Source organism: Gordionus sp. m RMFG-2023, chromosome 1 (assembly GCF_954871325.1).
Source record: "Gordionus sp. m RMFG-2023 chromosome 1, tfGorSpeb1-WG-v2, whole genome shotgun sequence".
In the NCBI taxonomy this organism is placed as follows: Eukaryota; Metazoa; Nematomorpha; class Gordioida; order Chordodea; family Parachordodidae; genus Gordionus; species Gordionus sp. m RMFG-2023.
The window spans coordinates 60,987,064-60,999,398 of NC_088775.1; the positions used below are offsets into that span (position 1 = coordinate 60,987,064).

Consider the following 12,335-nt stretch of genomic DNA (forward strand, 5'->3'; position numbering starts at 1 on the left):
TTTACCCGCCTTATGTTTATCAAAATTATAAACTCCGATGGCTATGTTACACTTCTGCAACCTCATGGACATATATGTGTCCTTTTTTAAGCTTTTTGAAAAAAATATATAATAACGTTTGTGATCCGTTATTATTGTAAATTTCTTACCAATCAAATATTCTTGAAATTTCTATATGGCAAAAATGACCGCTAGTGCCTCACGTTCAATATTAGTGTAATTTAACTCTGCTTTTAACAATGCTCTAGAAGCAAACATTATGGGTTTCTCTTTTACATCAGCTTCAAAGTGAAATACTTCTAGTTCCCTTTTAGAGACATCGGCAGCGATTCCAATAGGCAATTTAGGATTAAAGAAAGTTAAGTCGGAAGTTGCCTTATCAATAGTTTTAACTCGTTGAAACTTTTATTGTGTTCTTCTTTCCATGACCATTTCTTTATATTGGATCGGCTAAATCCGCGAAGTTATTTAAAAAATTTCTGTAATAACTGGCCATACCTAGAAATGTAGTGAGCTCCTCGATTGTTTTAGGTTCGGCCATATTGATGATCGTTTTCAATTTGTCTTCCTTGGGATGTATACCTATCTATATCGTGCCCTAAGAATCTTACCTTAGTTTGCATAAACATGCCTTTTTTAAAGTTAGAAACTAAACCAAATCTTACAATTCTCTCGATTACCTCTTTTATATTATCTAGATGTTTTTCATCATCATCACCCATGATCAAAAGATCATCGATGTAGAAAATGACATTTTTCATGTCTCCGAAAATTTGGTTCAAATTTGTTGAAATATTTCCGAGGCGGTTTTTAAGCCAAAAGGTAATCTTGTGAAATTATAGTAGCCTTTATGCGTGGCTATTATTAATATATCTCTTGACTTCTTATATATAGGTAATTGAAGAAACGCTTGTTTAAAGTCAATTTTGCCAAACTTCTTCCCTTTTGACAATTTTGCTATCAAATAATTTATTTTCGTTATTCAAGCGTCGGGTTGATAGTATATTTGAAATCGGCACACAGCCTAAGACTTCCATCATCCTTAAAAAACGGGAGTTAACGGACTGTCCCAATGTGTACGTCTCTGGCTAATTATTTTGTCCTGAATCCATCTGTTTAGTTCTTTACTAATTATATTTATTTCTTAGCGATATTATTCTTGGTATGGCATTTGCCTTAAACGAAGATTAATGTTGGTTTTGCTGATAGGTTTATTAGTCATTTTCAATTCGCAATCTTCTATAAGTTTAGTAAGTTTGTCATTATAATAATCATCATCTATATTTCTTACAAATTTTTAAAAATATTCTTAAAAGCATTTAGCCAAATTCTGCCAAGTAACGGACTTTTATTGCTATTGACAACGATCGCTTGCAAATTTTTAGGTACTCCTTCGTAATTTGTATTGATTTGCGTTCTTAAATTTTGACTTGATTGCCGTCATAGCCTGTTAACTTAATATTAGATTTCTTCATTTCAGTAACGCCTGCATTCTTAGCTATCGAACTGGGTATTATGGTAAATCTGGATCACATGTTGACACATGATTGTTGTAAAATAGTTCAATTTCAAAGTTATCTTACATGCGTTGTTATCATTGCCGTTGAATGCTAATATCTAGTAAGCCAAAATCTTTTTTTTTACTTTATCACTTTTAGTTTCATCAACTTCTTCTATGTTAATTGTGTTAATCTTATTCCCATACTCTATCTGATTTCTAATATTGTTATTTCTATTGTAATTGTGATGTGATCTATTATCATATGGTTGATTAGTGTTCTATAGTATCTATGACTCTGTTGTAAATCATTATTATTATGATATCTATATTGTCGCATGTTATTGTTGAACCTTTGATGTCATCATTTCTTATATAATTTCCGTCATTAAACCTCTTATTGTCTTGTCTGTAATTGTTAAATTTTCTGTTGTCGCTGTATTGATGGAATCTGTGACTATTATTTTCATGAAATTATTAGCATAAGGTCTGTTGTAATATTGGTAACGTGGGATGAAGCCTATTGATTACGAATTCTAAATTATTTGTTTTATCCGAATACGAATAACACTTTGTGACAAATTTTGACTTGATTTTTTGGGAGAAAATAAAATAAACATGTTTTAAGACAGTTTTTTATGCATATTCTAAATCTGCTGTCAGTTTTTTTCTAGCACGTCAGGTTTTTTATTTATTTTAGGTTAAAGTGGCCAAATAGGTCATTTTTAGCACTTTTTGAAGGTTTATAACTTCGGTTCTAATGATCCCTATACAACTAAAAATATCTTATTCCTTATTATTATTATACATTTTATTTTATAAAATCCTTACTCAATTTTTTAACAACCTATATTTTTTAAATTTACCTTTTATTTATAAAATCTTTTTTAATATAACTTACATTTAATATATTTATTTATTGTGGCTTTCGTTCTCAAAAAAAAATTAATGAAAGAAATTAAATGTAGCGCGAAAAAAAATAATTCTTCTCCTTTCTTCCTACTCGTTATTTAGCATTATTATTTATTGCCCATACTACGGGTTCAAGGTACTCCATTGGAAAATCATATATTTTGATATAAATTGATTAAAAAAACAAATATTCTTAAATACATCTAAAAAAAATAAATATTAATAAAAAATATGAAAAAATTACCAATTATTGCATTTTAAATGAATTTTGCTTCAAAAATGCTCAATTCAAAAAGAGTACAAATTAAAAAAGTGGGTACAGATATCTGATTTTGGTATAAATTAATCATAAATGCATAAAATATTACTAAATACAACTAAAAAAGATAAATATTACCTTAATTTTGCTTTAAAAATGCTTTATGCAGAGAAAATTCAATAAAAGTGTACAAATTAAAAAGTTCGAAAATATCTGTACCGACTTTTTTAATTTATAGATTTTGGTTGAATTTTCATGGCATAGAGTACTTTTGAAACATAATTAGAATTAATATATAATCTTGAGCATATTTGTAGCAAAATTATATAAAATTTATCTTCTAAAGTTAATAATTTTGATAGTAATTTAAAATTTAAAACTTAAGGCCCTTCTTTACCATTTTCTCAAAAACCAATCGATAAAAAATTATAAAAATTGGTAAATTTATAAAGAAATATAAGTTTAACACTATTACCAATTTTCAGTGATTTTTATTCAATACTTTTTAAAATATATCCGTATAAAGACCTAAATTTTACCATTTTTGAGATTTTGAAAAGTTGTCTTTATACGGTAATATTTTTAAAACTTGACGTGTAGGGAAAATTTGAAAAACCGATTCGAACTCAGCTTCAAATTCTGCACCAAAAATTGTTTTTATTTTCTTCTTCTATTTTTCTTGTCACACAGTGTAATTATTTATTCGATTCGAATAAAACGAATTATTCGGAGTATTTAATAAAAAATTGCTTTTAATTAATCTAACATTTGTCATTTCTATTTGATGACCTTCCAATCTGACAGGTAATGTATATAAAGACTAGCACAAAAAATCTTTGAGTGAAAATTAAAGCAATATTTAAATTTATATTTGCTGTATTTTTCGAATCTCGCGAAAAGTTTATTTTTTGAATCTCATAATAAATTATATTAAAAAATTACACAAACCAAAGATATATAAAAATATAATAAATTTCTACAATAAATTATTGTCAGTAGCCTAATTATGGTAGAAGAGAATGCTTGATATTATAGTTGACAAAATTTCCCCACAGAAAGAGTGATTATATGGAAATATCAAATCAATAAACACGGTGAAAAGGCTGCTTCAATCATCTCAAGAGCATTATAAAATGTATAGGCAAAACAACTCCCCTCTTATTAATCATTATAATAGGTTTCATTCACACCTTGGGAATATCTATCTATACAAGGAACATCAACTGCTTGTAAACGACTTTTCTTAGTTGGAACTAATTTGTTGTCAAAAAATCGCATGTCATATAAGGAAGAAAATATAAGAAAAACTCTTTGCCTTAAAAATTGGCCTAGAATTATGAATTAAATTAATAATATACATTTTAATTTTGTTTATAACTCGATTACATATTTTTTTATCATCAGATTATTGATTACATATTTTTTATTAATTATTTTAATAATTTTTCTGTTGGAAATAAAATTTGCAATAAAAAAATTGTCAATATATTTGAGTATGCTATATTTTATTAAGAAAATTAATTTCAATTATTCGAATAATTCGAATCGAATACAAATAGTAGATTTTATTATTCGTACTAATACGAATAGTAAATTATTCGTTTCGAATTCGTTTTTGAATAGGCCTAGTGGGATGTAATTGTTGTATCGATTGTTAAACCTTAGCAGAACCAGATTGTGAGGGCCACTGTTGAACGTGGTTAATGTTATACTGTACGAGTTGTTTATCTACATGAAATTTATTTGTAGTACTCATAACCTGTTTAACTTCTTCGGTTGCATTTGTTATCTGTTTCCATGGCTGTACTATTCTCGGTATCTGTCACGATATCTTCTAATTTATTACCTCTATTTTTATTAACTCATCTATTATGTAAATGTCTTTCTCACTTAATTTATATTTAATGTTTTTGGAATAAGAAGAGATTTTAATCTTTTCGATAGCTCTATCAAAATTAAAATTACATTCATTTCCTAATTGACAAATCCTTCCCACCCAGTCGGCAAACTTTTCCCCCTTAGCTTGTATAGTATTATAAAATTCAATAATTTTTTTTATTTCTAATTTTAGATGGAAATATAAGAATCAGCTTATTTATAACCAATGTCTGAAGACTTAAACTCCTCATCTGTTTAAATGGCCCTAACTTTTTGGTAAATTATTAGTTAATAGTATAGCCTTATTTCTATAGCTAAGCTTACTAGTTTCGAATAGATCCTTAATCTTAACAATATAAGAGTGTATATCGCCGATATATTTCGGAAAAGACAAGAAGGCATCTCTCTCATCCTTAGGTGAATTGATAGATATTTCAGCGTCACATTTAGTGGACTTGGACATCAAAAATTTTAATTGAGTTACTTTTTATAAATTTTTTTAACTATATTTACGTTAATATAATTTATTTACTATATATTTTATATTATTATAGATCTAATCTCTTTATCAAACAGAATATTGAAACAAATCATTTATATTTTTTATAATATTAATAATATCATTAATTAAGTTAGTCAAAACGAAAATAAAATGTTCTTCGTTATTTAACTTAAGTGATAAATGTAAATTATAACGCGATAAAATATAAACTAAACTAAAATAATTTAAATCACATCGTAAAGCATGAAACTGAAATATATTTATATGAAAATAAAATTAAAATAGAGGCCTGGCTTGGCTCAAAATGAAAAATGATGGCTCAGACTAAGTACATAAGATTAAGATGTACTATATTTGATAATGCAAATACAATAAGGCCTATGGTAATACCAAGCTATGGGCCAAAAATAAAATTTATTTTATATACTAGATGAGTTTATCTAATAACTAAATAAAACGATATATCTTATATTAGTTATTAAAATTAAATTTTACTTTTGGAATATTGACAAGAAATAAAATGGAATGCTATGAAAATATAAAATTTCTTAGCGTCTCTTCATGCTTTTGATTCATATTATGTAAACAATAAAAATCAGAATTCTTATAATAGTTGAAGCATGTCTGAGTATTTATTTATATTTATTATTTGACTAATAAGGTTAGTACATAACATTTTTTTAAAACTTATATTATTATATTATGTTGGGGCTTCGGAATTAGAAAAGCTATTTACAAATCAAAAATTTTAATTTTAATCCATGCTAGGACACCATGTGAAACTAAGAAAATATTAACCATTTAGAACCTGAGCTCTGGTTCCTGTTTTGACCATTTTTTTTATAAAATTCAGGCCTACTTCCGGTTTCTAAATTTTTAAAAATTAAGCTTCTGTTTTTAGATTTGATTTGGTTTCAAGGATTCCAGTTCCAAACTCTGTTACTAACTAAGCATTAAAAATAATTTAAACATTAAATAAACCTTCTAAAAGTGAATATAAATAGAAATTTCCACTTTTTACAGAATACGTATAAATTTATATACTTGGAACCGGTTCTTGTTAAAGGGTTATGGTTCCAAACGGGTTTTAATAATGGTTTTTATTGGTATCACTGGATTAGGTTTTTTCAATGTATAATATTTTATTTTTTTACAAATATAAAAGTTTAAGCATAATATTTGATAAGTTAGTATCGATAGATTCTGGCGTAAAATTTAAAAAAGATGATTTTAAAATTGATATTCGAATTATATACTTAATTGAAAAATTCCAGGGTCGCGTATTGGTAGACCAATTTTGTCAAGCCATTTTCGCCCTGGCACACGAGGTGGGGCAGTCAGGTCCCGTTATAACCTTCTTCTATCCTATGGTTAGAGATCAACGCGAAAGATACTTTGACGAATGCCCTCTTAAGCTGAGTCTACAGTTGGATTTGACCTTGAACGATCAGCAGTCTTCAGGTATTTCATAGGTCTTTATTGATTTTGTAATCTCCATTATTATAATTTTAGACATTATTATGATTTTTTTGAGATAGGAGTCAAGTATTTTGATTCTAATTGCTTTTTGATAAATAGCTCCTTTTATTTATATTGCAAGATTTGACTACCCTTCCCGCAAATATACGATAATATAAAAAATGACCATTACATAAAACGAAAGCTCTTGATAGAAAATATATAGATTACTGAAAATGACATAATTTATCCCTAATTCTTTCTTTAAAAACATTTTTTTATTAGATGGAACCTGCGGACCTTCTAAAAATATTTTAGCAGCGATAGATTATATTTGAATTCTTTAAAAATAGGCCTTACTCTAAATAAAGCTAAATTTAAAATATGTTTTTAAAATTCAAATGTACTTGAAGTTTTAAAGTTTAAAATTATTAAAAAGTGAATTTTTAAAATAAATAAATATATAATATCTTTATATATTAAAAAATAGCATAATATTAAATTAACATGTAAAAAAAATCAGGTAAACAATTTAAAAAGGACAAATATAAGAACTATATTTTAAAAAAAGACATATAGGAGGGGGGTAGCAAAACTCCCACTGATGTCCGAAGAATTAAGATAGTTGCCTCGGAATAGGTGATTTGAGTTGATTGTAACATTTTAAAAGAGGATCCCATGATCACCATTAATTTGAGAATTTTATTTACCCAAAATCTTTAAAAAATGACATTTGCTCAAAATTCAAAAATCTTCAAGACCTTGCTCTTTTGAAGTTCAAAAAATGTGAAGATTTTTTTGTAAAGAAAATTTAAACAATGTTTTACACTTTTATTTTGCTCAAAATTTTTTTTTCACGTCAATTGTTTTGATCTTGAAAGATTTTTTGTTCAAAATTTTGAAAAAATCTTCAAATGCTCATTTGAAATTTTTATTAAACCCTGGCTTTTATTACGCAATATTGCTTCCAATTTGGTTAAGCAAAATATTGCTTTATCTAGGCTTGGTATTATGGGGATAATGCTATTTAACTGGGATCCTAAGGAGATTGACTCCCTAACAATAAGCTTAAAACAATTAAAAATATCTGATGGGGATTCAGTTAAAAAATTTCTGTTTATCCATAATAATTTTTTTGGTTCATCTGCGTTTTTCCAACAAGCTTATTAGAATCTAAAAATATTTTAAAAGTAAAAAAAAATTTTTCTTTTAAAAATGAATTAATTTTTACCAAAAATCTTATATATTTTAGATCGCTTTTTTTTTAAATAATGAAATTATTAATAGTTTTCATGATTTTTTTAGAAATATATTAGATAATATTATAAATATAAAATTGGAAGATTTTATCACAATTACCCTCAAAATGGGATATTAGATTCATATCCATTAAACCATATATCTCATTTTATGGGGCAGGAGCTCGAAACCCCTGAAAATTTTTTTTATACCCTACAAAAAATCATCTTGAGAAAAGGTCATTTTGAAAATAATTTTTGAGTCTCCTGAGATTATAAAGGTTTACTTATTTTTAGGCCTCCAGCCCAAAATTTTATTATGATTTTTAGGCCTAAACTCGGCCCAAATGTTAGTAAATTTTAAAAATATTTTCGACACGAGCTCGTCGTGAATTTTTATAAAATTTTTCAAATTTAGGCCGGGCGTTGGGCCCACTTTGCAATGTTCCACCCTGAAATAATATTGATGCTGATTGATATAAAATATTATGGATATCTAGATCTAATAATTCATATAAAAATAAAATATATAGCTTTTCTAGTTACATAATGTCCTTCAAACACAGTCATTTTCCAAAAATAAAGTAGCTTCTAACTAGATTGGAAAAGGACACTATAAGACTAAAAAGCTATATATAAAATATATCTTAGTTTTTCTCATTGACAGAAATTTATAATATTGCCCAATAAATTATTGATATTGATACTTATAAAATACCTTAATCTAACAAAAGACCATTTCGAAATCAAATATATATTCGATAGTAAATATTTGTCTTTTTGAAAATTGGTTATAAATTAAATATTGACATTAAATTTATTATTTTCGAATCATTTGAATATATTAGTTTTCATATTTATTTAGCAGATCGAATATTGAATTACTTGATTCTATTTTAACCTAATTCTAAATAGCTTGCTAAACTTTAAAATATGTAAAAATAAAAAGATATATTTTTGCCATTTATATTTTTGTTTTACACACAGGCAGTACCTAAACATATAGCGATTTAACCACCTACTCTCTCTAAAATTAACCCGGCTACCCCCATCCTACCAAATCAAAATCAGCAAAAGGGAAATCCAAATCAAAACCACTCCCCAATTTTATTTAAATCAAGATAGCATCTTCATAACTATCTATCCCCCTTAATTTATTAAGGATCTCGTTTAGTACCCCCCTTCCCCCCGGTAAAAGCTACAGGTCACCGAGCCCTTTAAACTCCCTAAGCCAATGACGAAGTAAGGTGTGTAGTTATAAACACTTGCTTATCTGACATGCATACTTTTTTGGATATTTTTAGAGAATAAAAATTTTGTTATAAAAAATTCAAAATATTTTTAATTGGTTATAAAAAAATTAAATGGTAAATGGGGGGGGGGGGGGGGGGGGAGTTAATCTTATAATGTTATATCAAAAAAAAATCAACGCAAAATTGTAGTAAATAACTTGAGTCATACCCCCTCCCACCCTCTCCGTGATTTGAGGCCCTTGTTTTAGATAAATTCCAGACGTTACAAATTTTATCATGTGCCTTTTTGAGATAAGGTGCCTATAATAATATTTATTCAAAAATAATCACATTTTTTTCTCTGCTTTCCTCCCAAAGCCTTTTTGCCTTCCAATTTTTTGACGATCGCCGATGACGCTAGGGGGGTTAGTAGTGCGTTAAGAATAAACGAATCATTTGGTCTACCCCAGATCAAGCTAAGCCTTTGTTGTGGTAGCTTAAATCCCACCAACACTTATGATACCTTGCAAATTTTAGTGATTCATTGTAAAAATCTGTTGGGAAGGGATGGAAGCCTCCCGGATCCTTACGTTAAATTGTGCCTCGAACCTGATAAGGCCAAAATAACGAAACGAAAAACTCATATAGTTTTCAAGGCCTCTCATCCTTCCTTCAATGATATGGTAATACAAAATTTTTTAATGATTTTTATTCTCTTATTAAACTTAATCTCACACAAAAAAAATTTATTTTCACCCGAAAGAATAATTTTATTTTTTACTTTTAATTCCAATTTTTCTTCTATTTATGATAATCAATCCTTGGAATATGAAACTTGATTGTAATAATATTTCTTTAACTTGATATCTATTAGGGCTGTGCCGATATTAAATATCGGATCGGATGGGGGTCGATAGCGTAAAAAATATCGAATCGGGTCGATACCTTTAAAAACCCGATCCGATCTTTTTATTGTTTTTTATTATTATATTATTGTAAATTTATTTATTGTTTATTTGTTTATTTTACATTATATTTCAAAAGATTTTATTTATATAAAAATAGAATGGTTTAAATTTTTTTATATAAATAATAGCTCACCCATTTTATTATTTATTCTTTAAGAAAATATCCTTCATTTTTTTTAAAAATTTTTTACAATAGATTAAGAGAATTTTCAGGGGATATATATACTCCCCATCTTAGATTTTATTGACAGAAAATTTAGAAGTTCACATTTTTATTTAAAAAAATCGAAAATTAAATATAACTATTTTGATATTCATTCATACCAAAATTGCAAAATAAAATGTATACATTATTATAACATATTTTTTTGATATCTATTATAATATAATTTTTTTTTTTAATTTTAGTTTTAATTATGCAATAAAAATATTAAAGCAAAATTAAATGCATAATTCGATTTTCACTTAGGAAATATTGATTTTTTTTTATATTCGATTTGATTCAAAAATGGATGGTAAAAAATCAATATAAATAGGATCATTTAAACGAATATTGGAAAATATCGGATCGGTGATAAATATATGCATCAGTGCAGTCCTAATATCTATAATATTTAAAATATCGATTCAAATAATATATGCAATAATTCTTAGAAAAGTATTATTCTAAATTATTTTTGAATATTATAAAAAATATCGATTCTCGTTATGATTAATGAAATATAAAAATATTTTAAAATAAACTAACATTATTTTATTTCCTTCTATTCTCTTCTTTCTTCCTTTCTTTATTTATTTATTTTTCTGCTCCTCCATTCTTAAACCTTCATTCATTCTTTATTAAATCCTGATTAAAAATTATATTTTAGTATTATTTGTGATTGTATGTTTGCGATTTACTGTATTTTTTATATAGTTTGTGTATCCGCTCCCACTCGAGCAATGTAGGACCAAAACACTCAAAATTTCCGTGGGCAATTTTCAAAGGTTCAAAGAAAACGAAATTTTGGGCAAACTTAGTATACCATTATCTAATTTGGAAGCTAATAAAACACTCGTATCTTGGTTCAATTTAACTGTGGATTAGTAAAGTCATAATCAAATTATATCTTCTGCATTTTCTATTGAATAAAATTATTGTTAACTAATTTATTAATGGAAAAGTTAATTATTAGTATATATATAATGAAATATAATTTATTATCTCTATTTATTTTTTAAAATTATACTTGATATTTATACGTTAATTATGATTTTTTTTTAATATATACTCTATTCATAGTGGATTATTAATTTGTTTACGAGATACGTTGAATTATTTATATAAAAAATTTATGATCACCATGTTTACATACAACTCATTGTATCTTTAACTTATTCTATAAAATAATCAAAGACTTCTTTGAAACGATTTATACTAACACATTTCCTATCTCATTCAGAGATAAGGAAGAGGGGAAGGTAATTCCAGAAGAAACAAACAAATGATTTAAATGACCTTAGAAAGTGTATTCAATTTTTTGGCACATTGCCATCATATTTATATCTAAAATTTCTGATTTTCCGGATCAGATTGCTAAAATATTTTGCCCTGCCCGACCATGAAGATTTTTAGTACAAATTAGTCAGCCCAACCCATAAAATTTAAATCGTGAATTTTTTGATATAAATTTTGACAGTGGTGTTAAGCTAACAAGAAATTTAAATAAAATAAAGTTAACTAACATTTAAAATTGTGTTCTAAATTAAAAAGATTTTAAATAAAATTTCTGGGACAGTCTTAATCATAAAAAATATCTTACCCGAGTTGTCTGGCCAATAATTTTCTTTTCTACCCAGATCCAACGTTCATGAGAAAATAAATTAAAGGTAGCTTCCAGATTTATTCCCAAAATTCTTTTTATTCTACCCCCCTTTCTACACTTTTAAACATATATGTATGCAAATGCAGGACCCTAACCGTTGAATATTTGTTCAGATAGAAATTACGGTTTATAGTTCAGGGCTCTTAAAAAATAATATCTGTTCTGTTGAACCTTTGAAAATCTATTTAAATATTTTGAATTATGTATATAGAAGTACATCTTTTATAATTGTATCTCTTGAGACATACATAAAGCAAAGCTTATGTTATTATTGATGAACATACAAATGCAGCGTAAACCTAATTTAGAAATTATAACAAATATGATTTTTTAACTTTTATGGTTTGATATTGGCAGTATCTATCAAATTTGTATTTAAATAGAAAATCTTACATTTTTTTATTTCCTTTAAAGTTTTTTATAATATAAATGACCAAATAATATTTAAAAATATAAATACAAAAGCATAATTAATATGTTAAGATGTAATCAATACACATTATTGAGATCTATAATATCGAAAAC

The 12,335-nt window shown here is 26.4% G+C and overlaps 1 protein-coding gene and 1 long non-coding RNA gene across 4 annotated transcripts in view; one reads left to right on the forward strand and one right to left on the reverse strand.

The window, feature by feature from the left end:
- LOC135931274 (phosphatidylinositol 4-phosphate 3-kinase C2 domain-containing subunit alpha-like) overlaps positions 1 to 11,129 on the forward strand; it is a 78,811-nt gene extending 67,682 nt beyond the window's left edge. For 2 of the 3 annotated variants that reach the window (XM_065468270.1, XM_065468271.1), the window contains exons 15-17: positions 6,324 to 6,510; positions 9,356 to 9,660; positions 10,862 to 11,129. In XM_065468270.1, coding sequence (XP_065324342.1) covers positions 6,324 to 6,510; positions 9,356 to 9,660; positions 10,862 to 11,032 — 663 coding nt within the window. In that variant the 3' untranslated portion in view covers positions 11,033 to 11,129. The remainder of the gene's footprint in view (positions 1 to 6,323; positions 6,511 to 9,355; positions 9,661 to 10,861) is intronic. The other variant, XM_065468272.1, reaches the window with a different exon arrangement.
- LOC135931275 (uncharacterized) lies at positions 1,882 to 10,010 on the reverse strand. Its single transcript, XR_010572993.1, has 3 exons — positions 9,759 to 10,010; positions 6,306 to 6,541; positions 1,882 to 1,955 (listed from the first exon to the last, which is right to left on the reverse strand). It is a non-coding gene; the product is annotated as an uncharacterized LOC135931275 (long non-coding RNA).
- Positions 11,130 to 12,335: the final 1,206 nt, after the last annotated feature.